The sequence below is a fragment of the Myotis davidii genome, unplaced genomic scaffold (assembly GCF_000327345.1).
Source record: "Myotis davidii unplaced genomic scaffold, ASM32734v1 scaffold967, whole genome shotgun sequence".
NCBI lineage: Eukaryota > Metazoa > Chordata > Mammalia > Chiroptera > Vespertilionidae > Myotis > Myotis davidii.
Genome location: NW_006383014.1, coordinates 2,879,929 through 2,898,040, shown reverse-complemented (window position 1 = coordinate 2,898,040; position 18,112 = coordinate 2,879,929). Strand labels below are relative to the sequence as shown.

Here is an 18,112-nt window from a genome sequence, read left to right as displayed (position 1 = left end):
GCAGGAAAAACAGTTACATTTCAGCAATATTAAAACATTCCCTATCATAGTGAATGTGTCACCTTGGAGTGAGATTAACATTTAACTGGTGAACTCAGGGTAAAGCGATTGGATGGGTGGGCCTCATCCAATCAGTTGAGGGCCCCAATAGAGCAAAAAAGACCAGTTTCCCTAAGCAAGAGAAAATTCTCCAGCTTTGTACCATTGGGTTTTTGGCCTGCCAGTCCACCCTGCAGTTTTCGGGCTTCCCAAGCCCCCCGCACCTCCCCTACACACACACACACACACACACACACACACACACACACTACGGACTGGTTCTCTGGAGAACCCTAATACATTGCCCTTCCCCAAATCATAAATTGTTAAAGTTATTTTTCCTTCAACTCTATTTAAAAACAACCCTAATCAAATATGCTTTGTTTTTTTCTGTCATAGAAAAGGATGATGTAACAATGTAAATAACGACCTTTGTACAAATTTTATGTATAATAAAAAGTACTTGACATTTTCCAAGTACTTCAAAAAACAAGAAAAATTCTATTCAGTTTCCTAGCATGGCGAAAGTGCTTAACCATGGCTGGTTTTGAGGACGGTAGAACTGAAATGAATCTGGGTGTGAAAGGAACGCTACAACATGAAATATTACTCACTGAGATTAGGCCTTTGGGATGCAATACTCTGGTTTTCTAAACAGACTATAAAGAATGTAACTTGCCTGTTCTTTGAAATTGTTATGCTCTTTAAATTGTGTAGGACACATATTACAAAGTTTGTCAAAAAGTTAGCTGTTTAGATTTCCTGTTTAAAATCAGCAGTTGCGCCGAGGCCGGTTTGGCTCAGTGGATAGAGCGTCGGCCTGCGGACTGAGTGATGAGAGAGAATCATGGATTGATTGGCTGCCTCCTGCACTCCCCACATTGAGGATCTAGTCTGCAACCTAGATATATGCCCTGACCCGGAATCACACTGTGACCTCCTGGTTCCTAGGTTAAGGCTCAACTACTGAGCCAGGAAGTTAATATTAAAATATTTTTATGCCGAAACCGGTTGGGCTCAGTGGATAGAGCGTCGGCCTGCGGACTGAAAGGGCGCAGGGTCGATTCCGGTCGGGGGCATGTGCCTGGGTTGTGCGCACTTCCCCAGTGGGGGATGTGCAGGAGGCGGCTGGTCGATGTTTCTCTCTCATCGATGTTTCTAACTCTCTATCTCTATATCTCTCTCCTTTCCTCTCTGTGAAGAATCAGTGAAATGTATTTAAAAAATAAAAAAATAAAAAAAAAAATAAAATCAGCAGTTGCTTCTTGCTGGAGCTGTTCAGAGGAAGAAAATGTATGGCATATAAAACAGAATAACTGAGCAGCTTCTCATTACCTACAGAGTGTTACAGAAATGAACAAACTACTCTACCTAAGACAGTTACCATTAAACGTTATTTAAAAATAATTTCCAGATTATTTTAATTTTTTCATTCGAAAATGTATTTCTTGGTTGATAGAATATATTCAGAATGTACAAAGCCTTATATAAAAGAAAACAAACATCACAGGTAAGTCTAACACTCAGAGGTAGTAAACTATTAAAATTTGGAGGTATTTTTTATATATTTTTCCATATTAGCATATGCCAAAAGAGAGACCAGGATTTATATTTAAAAATACCAACACAAGATCATGATAAATATCAGCTATTTAAATACCAATGACTTCCAGACTTTTAAAATAACAAGGGTAACACCTGCTTGTAGAAACTGGAAGAACAAAGGAATGCACAGAGCGGTATCTAAAAGTGCCCCAATCCCAACTCTCACCCTCAGAACCACCACTATTATATTTTCCTTGTAAGAAACCAAGACAGGGTTTTCAGTTACTTCTATTTCTCAGTAGGTCAAGAATGTGGGCACCCTCTCCTCATCTAAGAGAAATTCTCCACGAAATGGTCAGTGTTATTTTATACACTCATTCTAAAAATGCGATCTCCTCCCCTTTTCCCACTCTAAAAAATACTTCTCACGAATATTCCTATCTTTAATTTCTTTAAAACAAATCTAGAGTTCTCCTTACCAAAGTATTCCTCTTTCTTTTATCAACCAAAGAAAGCTTATGCTGGCCTCAGTCCCTTATCCAGGCACGAACTGTATTTTAAATTAAGACAACTGCTATGTATTTAGTGTCTCTCCTTCAAACAATCCCATCAGCTTCCTACAAGCATTTTCTTAGTTATCCATACACAAAATGGGAAAGTATTTTAAGACTGTAAGTTTAATCAACTTCGTCAATAAAAAAATATAATTGGCTAGTACCTATTTATTTTATTTTCATTTCCTTTGCCCATCTTTGAGTGGTAATGCATATTATGCTTTGATTGGTTGAATGGCTGACTGGACATTTAGCATATTAGGCTTTTATTATATAGGGTGGTGCAAGGTGTGAAATGAAGTGTCAAATTTATTGGTATAAAGTTTTCCACAATATTTTTCAACTCTCGTAATATCTGTAGAATCAGCAGTGATGTATTTTATTTCATTCCTGACACTGAAAATATGTCTTCTCTCTTTTCTTTCCTGATCATTCTGGATAAAGGTTTATTATATTCTCAAAGAACTAGCTTTTGGTTTCATTAATTATATCTACTGATTTTCTGGGCATACAAATTTTTAAATCAGTATACATTTTTAAATCAGTGTACATTTATTCAGTTTCCAATTTTCTCATGTCTGATCAGATAAACACATGAATTAAAAACTCCATAGAATCTAGAAGGGTAATTTCTTAGTGGGTTATAAGCGTGTTCAACTTTATTAGAAATTACTTAATTGCTTTTCAAAGTAGTTGTACCAATTTATATTCGCATCAAGTATATCAACAAGTTTGAGAGATCTCCTTTTACCACTTCTTTAAAAACACTGCATCTCTGACACTTGCTAAATGATAACTATGGAATTGTATTGTGTCTTAGATTGAGCTCACTGATTACTGGTGAGACTGAATAAATTTTCACATGCTTACTGGTCATTTAAGTATCCTCTCTGGTGAGTTGTCCATTCACATTGTTTGCCCACAAAATGTAATCGGCTGGTCCTGTGGTTGAACTATTAGAGTGTTACTCCTGCTGACAGTGGCTGCACACTGCAGCCCAGACACCCAGAGTTCCAGGCAGTGCAGGTCCCTGCCTCTTATAATCCCTTGGGTATTGAGATCTATGTAACCAACTCCGTTTTTGACACAGCCATGCCTTTCGTGATTGTATATCAATTCAAACGTCTATATTTGTAAACAAATTCCAAGAACCCTCGGGATTTTGTTTTTCTACTGTAGGTTTCTCAGTGAAAAATCAGCAAGCACTTTCTTCATTATTAGGAAGCACAACAGTTACCAAACCATGTAATTAAAGCTGGATATTAATATTTCTGATTTCTAACCTTGTTCCCCAAATCTAATTATCTAAGTCATATTCAAGTCCTCCAATTTTTTTTTCAAGAGGATGGCTTCATCAACCTATGAATAAGGAGGTCATGGTTCGATTCCTGGTCAGGGCAGATGCCTGGGTTTTGGGCTCGATTCCCAGTGTGAGGTGTGTAGGAGGCAGCCGATCGATAATTCTCTCTCATCATTGGTGTTTCTCTCTCTCTCTCCCTCTTCTTTCTTCTCTGAAATCAATAAAAATACATTTTTAAAAAGAGGATGGCTTCCCTGGTAATATGACAGGAAACAAAAAACAGGATGTAAGAGAAACTTTAATCTTGAAGATAATTTGAAGACAAGTATCTTTGTTTATTATTCATAAATCCAAAACCAACGTAAGTGGAATAGTCTTAATTTGAGACTACTTGGACAAAGATAAAGAAAATTTTTCCCTTAAAAAAGTGATAGTAAATACTGATGAGAACTAAGTTCAGAATTTAATCTACATAGATACAAAATTGAAAACCTGAAGAAAATAAATGATTTGGTGGCCCACATTACTAAAATGGCTTCTCTGCATCTTCCCTGACCTCCCAATAGTCCCTGCTCAGCAATGCAGCCAAGTGTCTTGTTAAAATCTAAGTCAGATCATATCACTTTTGCTCAAAACCCTCCAATGGTTCCCAATGCCATTCAGAATGAGAAATAAAATTCTTAATAGTCTTTACAGACTATAACATAGTTCTTTCATAATAGTTTGCCTCCATTTCCAACCCCAGAACCAAACTTTTCTGATCTCCTCTCCTCCTCTGTCCCCTGGACTCTCTCTATTCCACTGTCACTGGTTCTCAGGTATTTTTAGGACACACCAGGCATCCTCTTGCCTCATGGCCTGTGGGACTGTGGCCTGGAATGCTGTTCCTTCACAGACACTTGGCTTCTTCCTTCCCCTTCTAAGAATCTTGTCTCATGGCAGCCCTTTCCTCAGTGAGGCTGTCCCTGACTCCATTCAATAACCTTCCAGGACACTATGTATTTTACTTGTGTATTTAATAACCATCCACCTCCCCAACTGGAATAGCTAACATTCTATCCAAGGGCAGGTTTTTATATATTTTCCTTAGTACTGCATCCCTAGCACTTAGAATCTCACAACATGGAACAGGTGCTAATCAAATACTTGATGAATTAGTGGAGAAAATAAAATTTGAAGCAGTCATCATAAGCAAAGATGTTTGTTGTTCCTTGAAATAAACATCTAAATTCACTAGTATCCTACTTCATAAAGAGTTATTTGTTAAAAACTTAATTTATAAATGGTATTTCTAGCCTAAGATCATTCCTGAAAATACCATATAGCATATGACTTGATTATCAGAATATGAATCTTATTTAGAAAATCAATGAGAGAGAATCATTGATTGGCTGCCTCCTACACGTCCCACACTGGGGATTGAACCTGCAACCCCAGGCATGTGCCCTGATGGAACCAAACCATGACCTCCTGGTTCATAGGTCAATGATCAACCACTGAGCCACGCCTGCCAAGCTTCCCTTCTATTTTAAAAATTAAAGCATCAATACAAGTACCAATTTGGTAATAAATTCAGTTGTTTCCAGGCAGCAAAAACAGTAGGATATGTAAATATCCAAGGATATCTTCTTAGCTAGGAAGTCGAAAGCTTGTGAGATAGCCAAACTAAATGGGAAAAAAGGGTCTTATTTATTTCATTTTTCTTGAGCCAAAATGCATCTATACAGCAGCCAGTTGCACTTTTGCCACCGACTGGTGGGAAACTCATGAGAACAGAACTGCACAGAGAACAAATGCATACAAACAACAATAAATAGGTGATGTTAAGGAAAAGAGCATCATATGAAATTAAATGGTTAATGTACTTTAGAAAAGAAAACTTAATAATTCAATTAAAAGGTTTTGATTTAAATTCCCCGGATTAAAAATAATAGATTTTATTGTTATTTTTTAACTTTATAGACTTCCTTATGACATAAGATTAAAGGACATTTTCCCTTACCGATTCAACTAATGATCTTGCTTTCTCTTGAGCACAATGATAAGGACTATCGCATATCTGCACATTTGTGCTGCAAATGAAAAGAGAATGTTTTTATTACACAGGATAAAAAAGGAGCAATTACCCAAAAGAAAACCAAGTCCAAATACTCCACACTGACAGTATGATTCTAGCTGGTGAAAAGGACCTGAATAAATATAAATTAGGAAAAATGTAGATTCTTGTACATTCTTTCAGGCAAGGTTATAAATAAAAGTGCTCTGCAGCACTTCATGCTCCAGAATTCAAAATAAAATTATACAAAAGTATACAAATCTCAACTGCACCCTGTTATATATAAAAGGCTAAGCTAAAACTACACTTCACCTTTACTGAAGGAAAGAAAAAAAAAATTTGACCCACAGAATGATGACTATAAGGATAAATTTTCTCTAAGTGAGGAGATAAATACTAATTGGCCACTGAAAGGTAGGTATGGAAGATTAAACTAAGAGTGGTGAGAGAAAATCATATGACTATGAAAACTCGGTTTTCTCACAAGTAAGGAAGTTTGGTAGGCATAAGACACCAGCTCCTTCCATGATCAGTAACGGCTCTATACAGTCAAAGCTTCTCCATTCAATGGGAACACCATGCTATCAATGCAGCATGACACCACCCAGTACCTTGTCCTACCTCCTGCATCAAAACAAAGGCATCCTTCCTCTCAATCATAATTTCATAAAAAAATCAGATTAAAATGGATTCCTAAAGGAGATAAATAATAGATGACACACACACACACACACACACACCCGTAAGTGAATCTACAGGATACACATTATCAAATTACTATTAATTTTCACAATGGTTTATGAAATATGTCAGGATATATATAAGAAGATCTATCTATCTATCTATCTATCTATCTATCTATCTACCTAACCTACTTACCTATCTATCTTTTTAACTACATCCATCTATAATCAGACATTGGGTAAAACAATTATACTAACTAGTCAGTTTGCTTTTTATCCAGACTCAAGACGTGGGATTTATTTTCATTCTTGACGTGGATAAGAAAGTTGGCATTATCATCTTTAAGACTATTTTTATTTTCTTCTCCACATCCCATGTTTATTTAAAAAACTGAAAAAGGTAAAGCCTTATTAAGTCAGATGTTTTCTTAAAGAAAGTTAAAACTAAATTTAAAAAGAATAAGGCAAAAAATTAGACATTGCAGTCTTAAGTGCTAGTCTTCTGAAGAAACCATGGTGTATGGTAAATATACTATGCACAATGTTTCTAACATTAAAACTAAATCATCTATAGATGTTGGGGATACAGAGCCCCTATTGAACTAGAGCCCCTATGGAGCTGACAATATTTAGGAAACATTTTAGCTCTCAAATCAAACCATGGCCTACAAGGGAAGCAGAAAAATCATTTAATGGAAAGATGACTAAGCTGATAAGTATCTACTACAAATGAGATTAAATATGACTACAAAGAATATGCTGCTTCCCTTTTTATAATAAGACTAGAGGCCTGGTGCACAAAAATTTGTGCACTCGGGGTGGGGGGGAGGTCCCTCAGCCCACCCTGTGCCCTCTCATAGTCTGGGACCCCTCGGAGGATGACCACCTGCTGGCTTAGGCCTGCTCCCCAGGGGATTGGGCCTAAACTGGCAATCAGACATCCCTCTGGCTCCTGGCAGCCCTTGGGGGATGTCCACTTGCCAGCGGGAAGCAGACATAAGCTGCAGTCGGACATCCTTAGCGCTGCTGAGGAGGCAGGCGAGGCTCCCATCACCACCACTGTACTGGCAGCCATCAGCCTGGCTTGTGGCTGAGCAGAGCTCCCCCATGTGGGAGCGCACTGACCACCAGAGGGCAGCTCCTGCATTGAGCGTCTGTCCCTTGGTGGTCGGTGTGTGGCATAGTGACCGGTCATTTGGCCGTCGGGCTGAACCTGGCTCTCCGACATCCCCCAAGGTGTTATAGATTGTGAGAGGGCACAGGCCAGGCTGAGAGACCCCACCAGTGCACAATCAGGGCTGGTGAGGTATGTGGGAGGTTGGCCAGCCAGGAGGGACTGCTGGAGGGCTCGCTGAAAGCAGGTATCTGGGGTTTGTTTAGCTTCTATAATTGCAACTTTGTTGCTTAGAGTGGAGCTCAGAGCCTGGCCACAGCAGGGAGGAAGCTTGGCTTCCTCTATCACTGGAGCAAGCAAGCCTCCTGCTCACTTCAGCTGCGTGGCTGCTGGCCGCCACCTTTGTTGGTGGTTAATTTGCATATCTTGCTGATTAGCCAATGGGAAGTGTAGCGGAGGTACGGTTAATTTCAATCTTTGTCTATTATTAGATAGGATACCAAATATTTTGCTATAAATTTATAAACATTATATAGCCCATATGCAATCTCACTTACCAAAATAAGCAGACATGACATTAGAGCAACAGCTGAGCAATACCAAAAATGCTGTGTACAACAAACCCAAATTGCACTTAAAAATAATAAAAGGCATTATTAGTAGATATATAATAGTGCAAAAATTGATTAAATAAAAATAGAAAAAGAAATTACCTGCAAATAATGAACAGACACATAAAAGATGAAATTTACGGCCCGCAATATAGAACATTAGTAAAGAGAAATTTTTTTTTTCAAGACCATCTCAAATCAGACAAAGGCTCAAACTCATGAGAATCCTCAAAGACAGGTCCAGGATATAGATTTGCCCAGGCTTTTCATTCTACAGCAAAGTAGTCAAGAAAATAGGAGAGACAGGGAGAGAAGAAGGGAGGGAAGAAGGGAGGGAGGGAGGGGGGGGAGAGAGAGAAGGGAGGGAGGGAAGGAGGAAGGAAGGAAGGAAGGAAGGAGAAAGAGAGAAGAGAATGACAATGATTTTGGACTATAACCTCCAGAGTTTGTAGAAGTGACACTGCAGTAAATCTACACAAAGTTAAAAGAATTGGAGCCATCTGTATAAGATCAAATGCACCTCCCTCTGGAAAGGTAAAAAGAAACAATTTTAAGATCTCAACTATTTGGAATTTTTTTTTTCATTTTTTCATTCAGTAAGCATAAACTACCTGTCAAGTACTGTCACTAAGTGCGAAGGTCAAACTCAATTTAGAGCATAAAAAAGAAAAAATAATGCACCGCCCCAAGTTCTTCAGAGGGGTGTGTACAGCTCAGGTGATGTAAGAGCACGGGTGAGAGTACAGTTAATTTTGACCAGAAAAAAAAATTCTTTGCAGAGGTGACATCTAAACTACTTCTTGAAGAATAAGCAGGCATTCAAGGAGGAAAGACAGTGAGATGAGAGGGGACAGAATGAGGCTGGACAAGTAGGTTTTGACAAATTTAATGTGTGGAAGAACTGGGTCATATTCTGTCATCGAAGGGAACCACATGAAGTTTTTAAGAATAAAAATGACAATCACATTTGTATTTTTCAAAGATAATTTGGACAATACTGTATAGAACATATTAAACAGAAGAGTAGTTGCAATACAAAATAATTTATGAGTACAAAAATGAAAACTGAATTAAAGCAGTTTTGCAACTAGAAGGGCATTTGAGAAGTAATCAAAACTTGAAAAACTGCATCACAACAAATAATCGTTAGTGAAATGAAATAAGCTGGTAAAAAGAACAGTACACTTCGGATCTCTTAAAAATGAGATAAATAAGCTGTGGCTGAAGAGAGCGTCAGAGGCATTGATGATTAAACCCAAATGGCAAAAAACAAAAAAAACAAAAAAAAACACAACCCCTCTGTTTCTCCTACAAAGGAGTTTACAGTTATTTTAATGAAGTTCTTTCTGTTAAAAGACTATATCGCCTTCAGAGTAAACATTAAACAGTGGGACCAAAATAATAAAAATAACAAAACTTATTGTGAATAAGATAATTACTCAAAATACCAATTAAAGAATTTAATAAATGCAGTGCTCCTGGAAACAGAAGAGTCACTACTAGATTTAAAACACAACGAATATTTATTGGCTTTAAAATATTATTCAACAGTTTACCTCAAAGGGGATTTATTAAGTAGCTATTACATGTCAGGTGAAAAATAAAGATGGCTAAGGCAGTTTATTCATTTGCTTTCAAGGAACTTCTAGAGGACACAAATTCACAAATAAAACACAGCAGCCCCCCCTTATCTGTAGGGGATATGTTCCAAGACCCCCAGTGGATGCCTGAAACCACGGACAGAATTGAACACTCTATACACTATGTTTTTTCCTAAACACACATACCTGTGATAAAGTTTAACTTATAAATTAAGTGAGAAATGAACACTAACTAGAAATAAAGTAGAACAATTATAACAATATACTCTAACATATACTCGAATATAAAGGTATGTGAATACGGTCTCTCATTTCTGATATCTACTAAGTGACCGATACACTGGAAAAAGGGATATTTCACATCCTGGACTGCAGCAGGACAATGCGAGATTTCATCACACTACTAAGAACAGTGTTGACTTAAAACTTATAATTGTTTTTCTGAAATTTTCCATTAATATCTCAGACCGCAGTTGACTGCAGGTAACTGAAACCATGGAAAGCAAAACCACAAATAGGGGCAGGGGGCCGGGGTGTTATTGGTTAATCACTATGGTAAATGCAATGATAGAAACACACAGAGGGAACACTGAGTGTATTGGCACCTTAACTAGCACTGGGGCTACTATAAGGGAACGTTTCCTAGAGAAGATGCAGTCAAAGATAAGTCTTAAAAAATGAAGAAGTTAGCCAGTTCACAAAATGAGAAGACAATCACGGCCAAGAAAACAGTCACGGCCTAGAGGTCAATAACCATGGTGTGTATGAGGAGTGATAAGCAGTTCTCAGTTGTTGGAAACAGGAATAAGAGGCATGAAGTGATGGAAAGTGAGACCAGACAGGGGCCAAATCTTGAAAGGCCTTGTTTGTTCTTCTGGAGAAAAGTTCGTGTTTTATGGTTCACACACAGAGAGGCTCATTAAGGGCTTTAAAAACATTTTTATAAAGGCTGAGAGATCCTAATTCACTAGACTTAAAAAAGGGACAATGCAGCTAAGTTTTCTCACAGTTTCCCTAGGTACTTTTGATGGACTGTGTTGTTTAGAGAACTGCAGTGATAAATAATGTGAACCTAAACTGAACGAAGTGGGGAAAACAGGTTAAAAAGGGAAGAGGAGACAGTGTACTCATCTATAACAGTACATTTTAAGGAACCAAGAGAGTAATTTATTCACTAAAAATAAAGAATATAAAAATACAACAACTTTGAATATATTTTACAAGTCAAGTAGTGATACAAATAAAAAATGTGTTAATATTCTAAAGGTTTTGTCTTTAAATGACCTAGGCACATGTAATTTTTAAGCTAACAAACTTATTTTATTGTATTCTCTAAAATAGTACAGGTAGCCTGACTGAGGTTGCTCAGTGGTTGAGCATCAACCCATGAACCAGGAGGTCACAGTTTGATTCCAGGTCATGGCAGGGCACATGCCCTGATTGCAGTATCGATCCCCAGTAGGGGGCATGCAGGAGGCAGCTGATCAATTCTTCTTTCTCCTCACTGATGGTTCTATCTCTCTCTCCCTCTCCCTTTCTTCCTGAAATCAATAAAAGTATGTATTATAAAAAATAATAATAAAATAAAATGGTAGAGGCATACTATAGCTGTTAAGTAAACAGACTTGGAACCTGGCTTAAATCCTGGCTCCTCCGCCCAGTGTGACCTTAGATCCATTCAATCTCTGTGGTTTCAGTTCCTCGTGGGTAAAATGGAGATGTAATGGGGTTCTGGTGAGTATTAATGAAATAACACATATAAAATACATAGAACCTGGAAGATAGGAGAGTTCAATAAATGTCAACTCTTACTAATGTAATCCTAATCACTACCAAAAACTAGAGCAAAATGATGCCAGAGCTTAGAAGTAGTCACCCTCAGAATGCAGATAATTAGAATCCGCACAGAAGGAATGATCTCAAGCAGTAGAAAAGCTAACCAACGCGAGGGTCTGCAGCTGTGTAGCTGAGGAAGCTTGGGAAAAACACAAGTCACTCAAGAAGTGCAAGAGCTTTTCAGAAAGTATGACTAGCAAGGAGATAAGTAAGGAAGTGAACAGCAAGCAAATTCCTCTTAGACAATTAGAGATGTCTTCTTTTAGCTCATCACATTAATAGCTGGCTTCGAATACCTGACCATGAAGATGAACTCAGTCTACCAGTTACTAGGATAGTCAGGACTGGAAGACTTTGTTGTTAATAAATTATACTATTTAAATTAGAAAAAAATACCTAAATTTTAAGAATATGCTGAAAAAAAGAGAGAGTAGTCTGCACAAGCGGTAAGAAAACGGGGAAGAGGATATCAGAGTTGAGGGTGTTACATTAGCCTGCACGAGAAATAGAATCTGAAGCTATAATGCCCAAGCAGGTGTGCCACAGGTAAGATGAGCCTCTTGATGACCTGAATAAAATATTCTTTGAGCCTATTTCTTTCCTTCATCTGACTAATTTATTCTAACAATTGCTTTAATGCATCGGTTCTCAACCTGTGGGTCGCGACCCCTTTGGCGGTCGAACGACCCTTTCACAGGGGTCGCCTGAGACCATCCTGCATATGAGATACTTACATAACGATTCATAACAGTAGCAACATTACAGTTATGAAGTAGCAATGAAAATAATTTTATGGTTGGGTCACAACATGAGGAACTGTATTTAAAGGGCCAGAAGGTTGAGAACCACTGCTGTAATGACTCTTTTGATTCCAGACTTTATGCTCCAAAAAGGCAGGGACTGTCTTCACAGCAGTAATACAGTGGGGCCTTGACTTACGAGTTTAATTCGTTCCGTGATGGAGCTCGTAACTCAAATTACTCGTATGTCAAATAAAAAAGTGAACGAGTGAGACACGTGATGCTGGGCTGATGTTGTGGCGTTCACTGTGACGTTCGCTATGCCAACTAGCGGTGGGGTATCTGAAGCTGGCTCGTAACCCGAATTTTAGTCGCAACTCAAAGCACACAATTGGCCCAGAGATGCCTCGTATCTCGAAAAACTCGTTAGTTGGGACACTTTTAAGTCAAGGCCCCACTGTACTGGTATCAGGACAGGACCTGGCAGTAGACCCCTAATCAGTATTTGCTGAAAGAGAATGGTTTTCCAATTCCTCCTGGTTCAGAGACGGGAACAGTGAAGTGGGGCAGTATCTACTCTCAAGGACGTCAAGTTGCTTCCCACAGTTAGGCTCACCAACAGTCAGTTGTTTTGTTCTCAAACTTGTTTATGTCTGTTGTCTTGGTTGCTATTATTTCAAAATGTAAGCGGTAATTATGCCCATAGATGAAGGGAGTGTGGAAAGAGAACGTTTCTATGAACACTAAAGTAGGCTCTATAACTTCTGAGGCTGTAAACACTATTGAGGCTCTCAAAAGCCTTAATCAAAATGAATGACTATAAAAACTTGATGGCAAAATAAGGTGTGGGGTAAGGCAACTGTAAAAGGTTAGAAAAAAACATACCCTTTAAACTTATTAGGGTTTTTCATTGTAAGGAGTTTAAGGGTTATAGGACATGATCTTTATTTTCTATTATACATTTACGTAAGAATATATATAATCTATATGGAATCAATACAGAAAAGGTCTTAGCCTTATGTCCAGGAATAGGTGAATAAATGTACATTTAACTGTTTTAAAGTAAAATAAATGAGTTATATATGTTACTGTTGTTTGATTCCTCTGAATCTATCAGCTAATGATCCACATCTTGTTGGATAAGATGGCTTTTCTGTTTTTAGTAAGAAATGATGTGGTAGCTACAAGATAAATACAATAACCATATGCTTGCATGTTGAAAAACTGTTAATGTTTTTTCAGGCCATTTCTGCACATATCACAATATATTACAATAACTACTGATACTATAAATGCTCCCACTAATCTATAAATCCCTTGAAAAATGATGAGTCAATTATTAGTTTCATGGTGCCCAACACTTAGTAATGACTTCCAAATAGGTGCTCTGTAAGTATTTAAGTCAAAAAAATTGCAACTCCCTTAAAAAAATCAGATCTGAGTAGTATTATATGACTGTTTACTACCAATTAATAATAAAATAACAATAAGTAAAAAAGACAAATTCTTACCAACTTATAGCCCCTCCATCACACTGTTTCATAAGCAATGCTTTCCAACATTCATGTGTAGATTTAATAACTTCAAGAGCAAAAGCCTAGTTCCAAACCAAAAGAAAAAAAAAAAAGTCATAGCAATCATCACATCGTTATACTAACATACTCTCTATAAGAACACGAGCTCTGGAGTCAGGCAAACTTGAGTGTAAATTCTGGCATCCTTATTTACCAGCTGTCTGACTTTGGGTAAGTTGCTTAATCTCACTAAATCTTAATTTCTTCATCTATTAAATGGAATGGAATGGGGATAATTGAAATCAGAGGTTGGCAACCTAAGGCCTGGGGGCCAGATCCAGCCTGCCACTGTTTTTGTAGATAAAGTTTTACTGAGCACAGTTTTATACATATACATAATCCTATACAAAAGACTTAGATCTAAAGGTTCTTTTAATAAAGATTCTTTAAAAAAATATTGAGTCCAGCAATAAATTCTTATATAGCAAAATACTTAGTGTAAATGCTACTTTTATTTATTTTTTTAATATATTTTTATTGATTTCAGAGAATGGAAAGGGAGAGATAGAAACATCAATGATGAGCAAGTCATTGACTGGCTGCCTCCTGCACGCCCCCTACTGGGAATCAAGCTGGCAACCAGGGCATGTGCCCTGACCCGGAATTGAACCATGACCTCCTGGTTCATAGGTTATCGATGCTTAACCACTGAGCCATGCTGGCTGGGCCTTATTGCAAATTTTAGTTTTCATTAACATGGCTTACTTATAAAATATAATTTATTTATTAGCACCCACTTAAAGGTTGGATTATAATGCATAATTCATATAGTGGTAATAACTAAAAAATATTCCATGCTTTACACTTTAACTCTCTGGCTATTTTCTCCATTTGCATCATATTAGAGACAGTTTATGGTATTCTATTAAAAAGTCCTATGACAGTGAGATAATTTAAATGCTTTCTTAAATTAGCAGCTTGATTCAGTCATGGTAAAATGAGCACATAGGAGACAAGCCCCTATTGATTTACACTAATAGTAAGTAACTGTATCCTCTCCAGAATAGTAAATAGAAGATTTTTCTTCCTAGAGAATTGGAAGAATTAGATTCATCATGGAAATCCCTCATTTTTTTAGATGAAAGAGATATCTATAGATAAATAGATGGATTTAGATCTTCATTAGCCTACTGATTCACTGAGAGATCTCCTGAAAAAATTTTTTAATAAAAGTCATGAATTAATATCCTTAAGTATAAAAGTTATTAAGACTTTTGCTATCATGCTATATACAAATATTCATACGTGAAAAAGTATTTTACAGGTATTATGAGGTATGTTTTAAAATAAAGAGTATTATCTTCACCTTGTTTTTGAATTCTCCATTAAAAGCAAAATGGTTTTCTGGTTTTCCCTCTGGCACCTTATAAAATCTAAACCAATTAAGTGTAGCTTCCAAATAACCTGGTTTGTACTTCCGAACATCATCAATATCTGTAAGTGAAAAAACAAGAAGACTTTTTGTTAAAAATAAAAATTCATTCCTTATAGAGCGTGGAGCTGAGGGAGGTAGAAAACACAGAGTCTAGTGTGATTCTGCTAACAAGCAGCATAATCGTCAGCATATGTCCTTTCCCTGCTGGACTCCGGTATTGCAATGTGAATATTACACTTCATTCTACAGACACTTTCTGAGTATCTTCAGATACTGTCGTAGGTACAGGAGATGAGAACAGCCAAGTTCTTTTCCTCAAGGAGCTCAGAGGGCTAATGAAAGGAAACAGACAAACAAACAACAAAATGCAATGCAGTAAGAAAATTAAGTGTGATGTCATCCTGCTGGCAATGGAGGGCTAAAGTAGGGCAAGTTACAACATCAGGATCAGTGCTCAAGAAATATTAAGCTAAAGGAACACTGAACATAGAAAGGAGAGGGCAGTACCCAGAAGAGAACGTATTAAAGTTGGATAAGAAAGGTTTCATGAACATATAAACCAGATATTTAGTAAGTTTCTCGTTCATTATGTGTCAGATAGTGTTCTAAGCAGTGAAAGAGAACAGTAAATGGAAATGAGCTCCTACTCTCATGGCTTGCACAGTAGGAAGAGACAAATAACAAACAGAGAAACAAACATGTAATACATTAAGCAATGGAAAAGTATGATGAAGGAAAATAAAGCAGAGTAAGAAAGAATGAAGACAGGTCAACTTTAAACAGGATGATACATAGATGGTCCAGAGTTTTTAATTCCAAAATCTGTAATGATTTACAGGATTTATTTTTAAGTTCTGTTACCATGTAAACAGCTTGACTGTTACATTTCAAGGGCATTCATGTTTAAATAACTGGGTATTACTATATTAATAACAGACCTCCTACCCCCATAAAGATTCCCAAGAAATATATCCTTTCAATAAATATTAATTGAAAAAGTATGAGGAATAACTAGGCAAAACTAGAAGCCTTTACTCTTCACCAGACTGTGGCTTAAGGCTTAATTTAGCATAGTCCTTTATGCATAAAATATTATAGCAAATGACAAACAGACTTGGTAATACTGAAAAATTAGAAAGTTATAACCAGAAACCAGAGAAGACACCATGCACAGGGATAATTTAAAGATCATATGGTTTCAGACTTGCTCATCCAAGCCTTGTGGGAATCCTCACTCACTAGCTATGTCAGGAAAAGGTGAGCATTTTTATGCTTGCCTTTTTCCTGTTGTGTAAAGGTTTAGCAAGAGTTACACATGCCTCCAGAGGCCAGATGATTCACACACTGAAATGAATGTGGTAAGGCAGACACCATAGGCACCATGGCAAACAGAAGACAGAGTATGCTGCCTAAAGGTACTCAAAATTAAAATGCTATAATATGCCAATGGGCCATATATCTATCTAAGCCTTAGATTCTAAGCTAATTCTGGAGCAAATAGCAGGAACATTACAAGAAGGAAAAGAATCACTAGAAACTGAACACAGGCTACGCTTGCTCTATTAATTATAGTTGACGAGTGGCCTGGTGCATGAAATTCATGTGTGTGTGTGTGTGTGTGTGTGTGGTGTGTCCCTCAGCCAGGCCTGCACCCTCTCCAATCTGGGACCCCTCGAGGGATGTCCAGCTGCCGGATTAAGCTCGATCCCTGCAGGCATCCCTCTCACAATCTGGGACCGCTGGCTCCTAACCACTCACCTGCCTGCCTGATTGCCACTAACCCCTCTGCCTGCCGGTCTTCTCGCCCCCAACTGCCCCCCGCCCTTGCCAGCCTGATCACCCCCAACTGCCCTCCCCTCCTGGCCTGATCGTCCCTAACCGCCTCTGCTTCGGCCCCAACACCATGACTTTGTCCGAAAGGTCTCCCAGAAGGCCTCCTGGTCTAATGAGCATATTACCCTTTTAGTAGTATAGATATTTATTGATTAAATGATGGAAGATGTTCAAGATAGTGAATTCTTTTTAGTATTATAAATCGTATCCTAAGTCACAAAAGTCTTTGTCATACCCCCAAAACAACATTTAATAGATCCTCTTCAATTTCTGATTATTGTTATACTTATCTTTTTAGAAGAGTTTTGTTCCAAGGCGAGCTTTCTATTGCTCATTTTCCTACATCCTATCTCTATTTTTGTGAAAAAAATTCTGTAAATTAGGTAATACCGAGTTCCTTCAAATCACTGTTTTGTTATTGAGAAGGAGAAAAACTTCTTTTGGTCCACTCAAGGTGAGTAATCGTAAAGGCAAATAAATAAGTTTCTGTTAACTTAAATTTATGACCTCATCATTATACCTTACCCTATTTGCCATTCTCAGACCCCTTCATAAACATTTTTATGAAGGATTTTTAATTTACTGACAGTAAATAAGAAAGGAAAAGCTAAGTTTATTTCAGTTCTTGTTTTTAATTGCAAATAAAACTCTTTTAATTAAGATCTACTTGATAAATTCCCAGGATGATTAACAAAGACTTCTTTAAAATATTCTGACTGATGTCCACAGTAGCACCAATGCTGAATCTAGGCTAATTCTATCTAATAAAAGAGAAACATGGTAATTAGCCATATCTCCACTACCCGTCCCATTGGCTAATCAGGGTGATATGCAAATTAACTGCCAGCCAAGATGGTGGCCAGCAGCCAGGCTACTAACACAGACAGGAGGCTTGCTTGCTCCAGTGACGGAGGAAGCCAGGTTCCCTGCCTGCTGCTGATGGGCTCTGAGCTGCTAAGAAACATTGTTACAAATATAGAAGCTAAACAAAACCCCAGAAACCTGTTTTCAGTCAGCTGGGATCTCAGAGCTGGAGTCGCAACGAAGTTTCAAATACAGAAAGTAAACAAAGCCAGAAACCTGCTTTCACCAACAAGGTCTCACAGGTAAAGCCGGCTCTCAGCTCCAGTGACAGCCATATATCCAAGAGTAAAAATAAAAAAAAAGGAGAGGTTGGAAGCTTCAGTCACCCACCAGCCTGAAAACGGCCGTCAGCCCCTCACCCAGACTTGCCAGGCACCCCAGTAGGGA

At 37.8% G+C, this 18,112-nt stretch overlaps 1 protein-coding gene across 1 annotated transcript in view; it reads right to left on the bottom strand.

Moving 5' to 3' along the window:
- The window catches only part of PPA2 (pyrophosphatase (inorganic) 2), a 72,649-nt gene that overhangs the window by 5,315 nt on the left and 49,222 nt on the right, over window positions 1-18,112 (bottom strand). The window contains exons 8-10 of the mRNA XM_015558089.1: window positions 14,960-15,087; window positions 13,591-13,676; window positions 5,441-5,510 (exon numbers count right to left, since the gene is read on the bottom strand). Of these exons, the coding sequence (XP_015413575.1) occupies window positions 5,441-5,510; window positions 13,591-13,676; window positions 14,960-15,087 (284 nt within the window). The remainder of the gene's footprint in view (window positions 1-5,440; window positions 5,511-13,590; window positions 13,677-14,959; window positions 15,088-18,112) is intronic.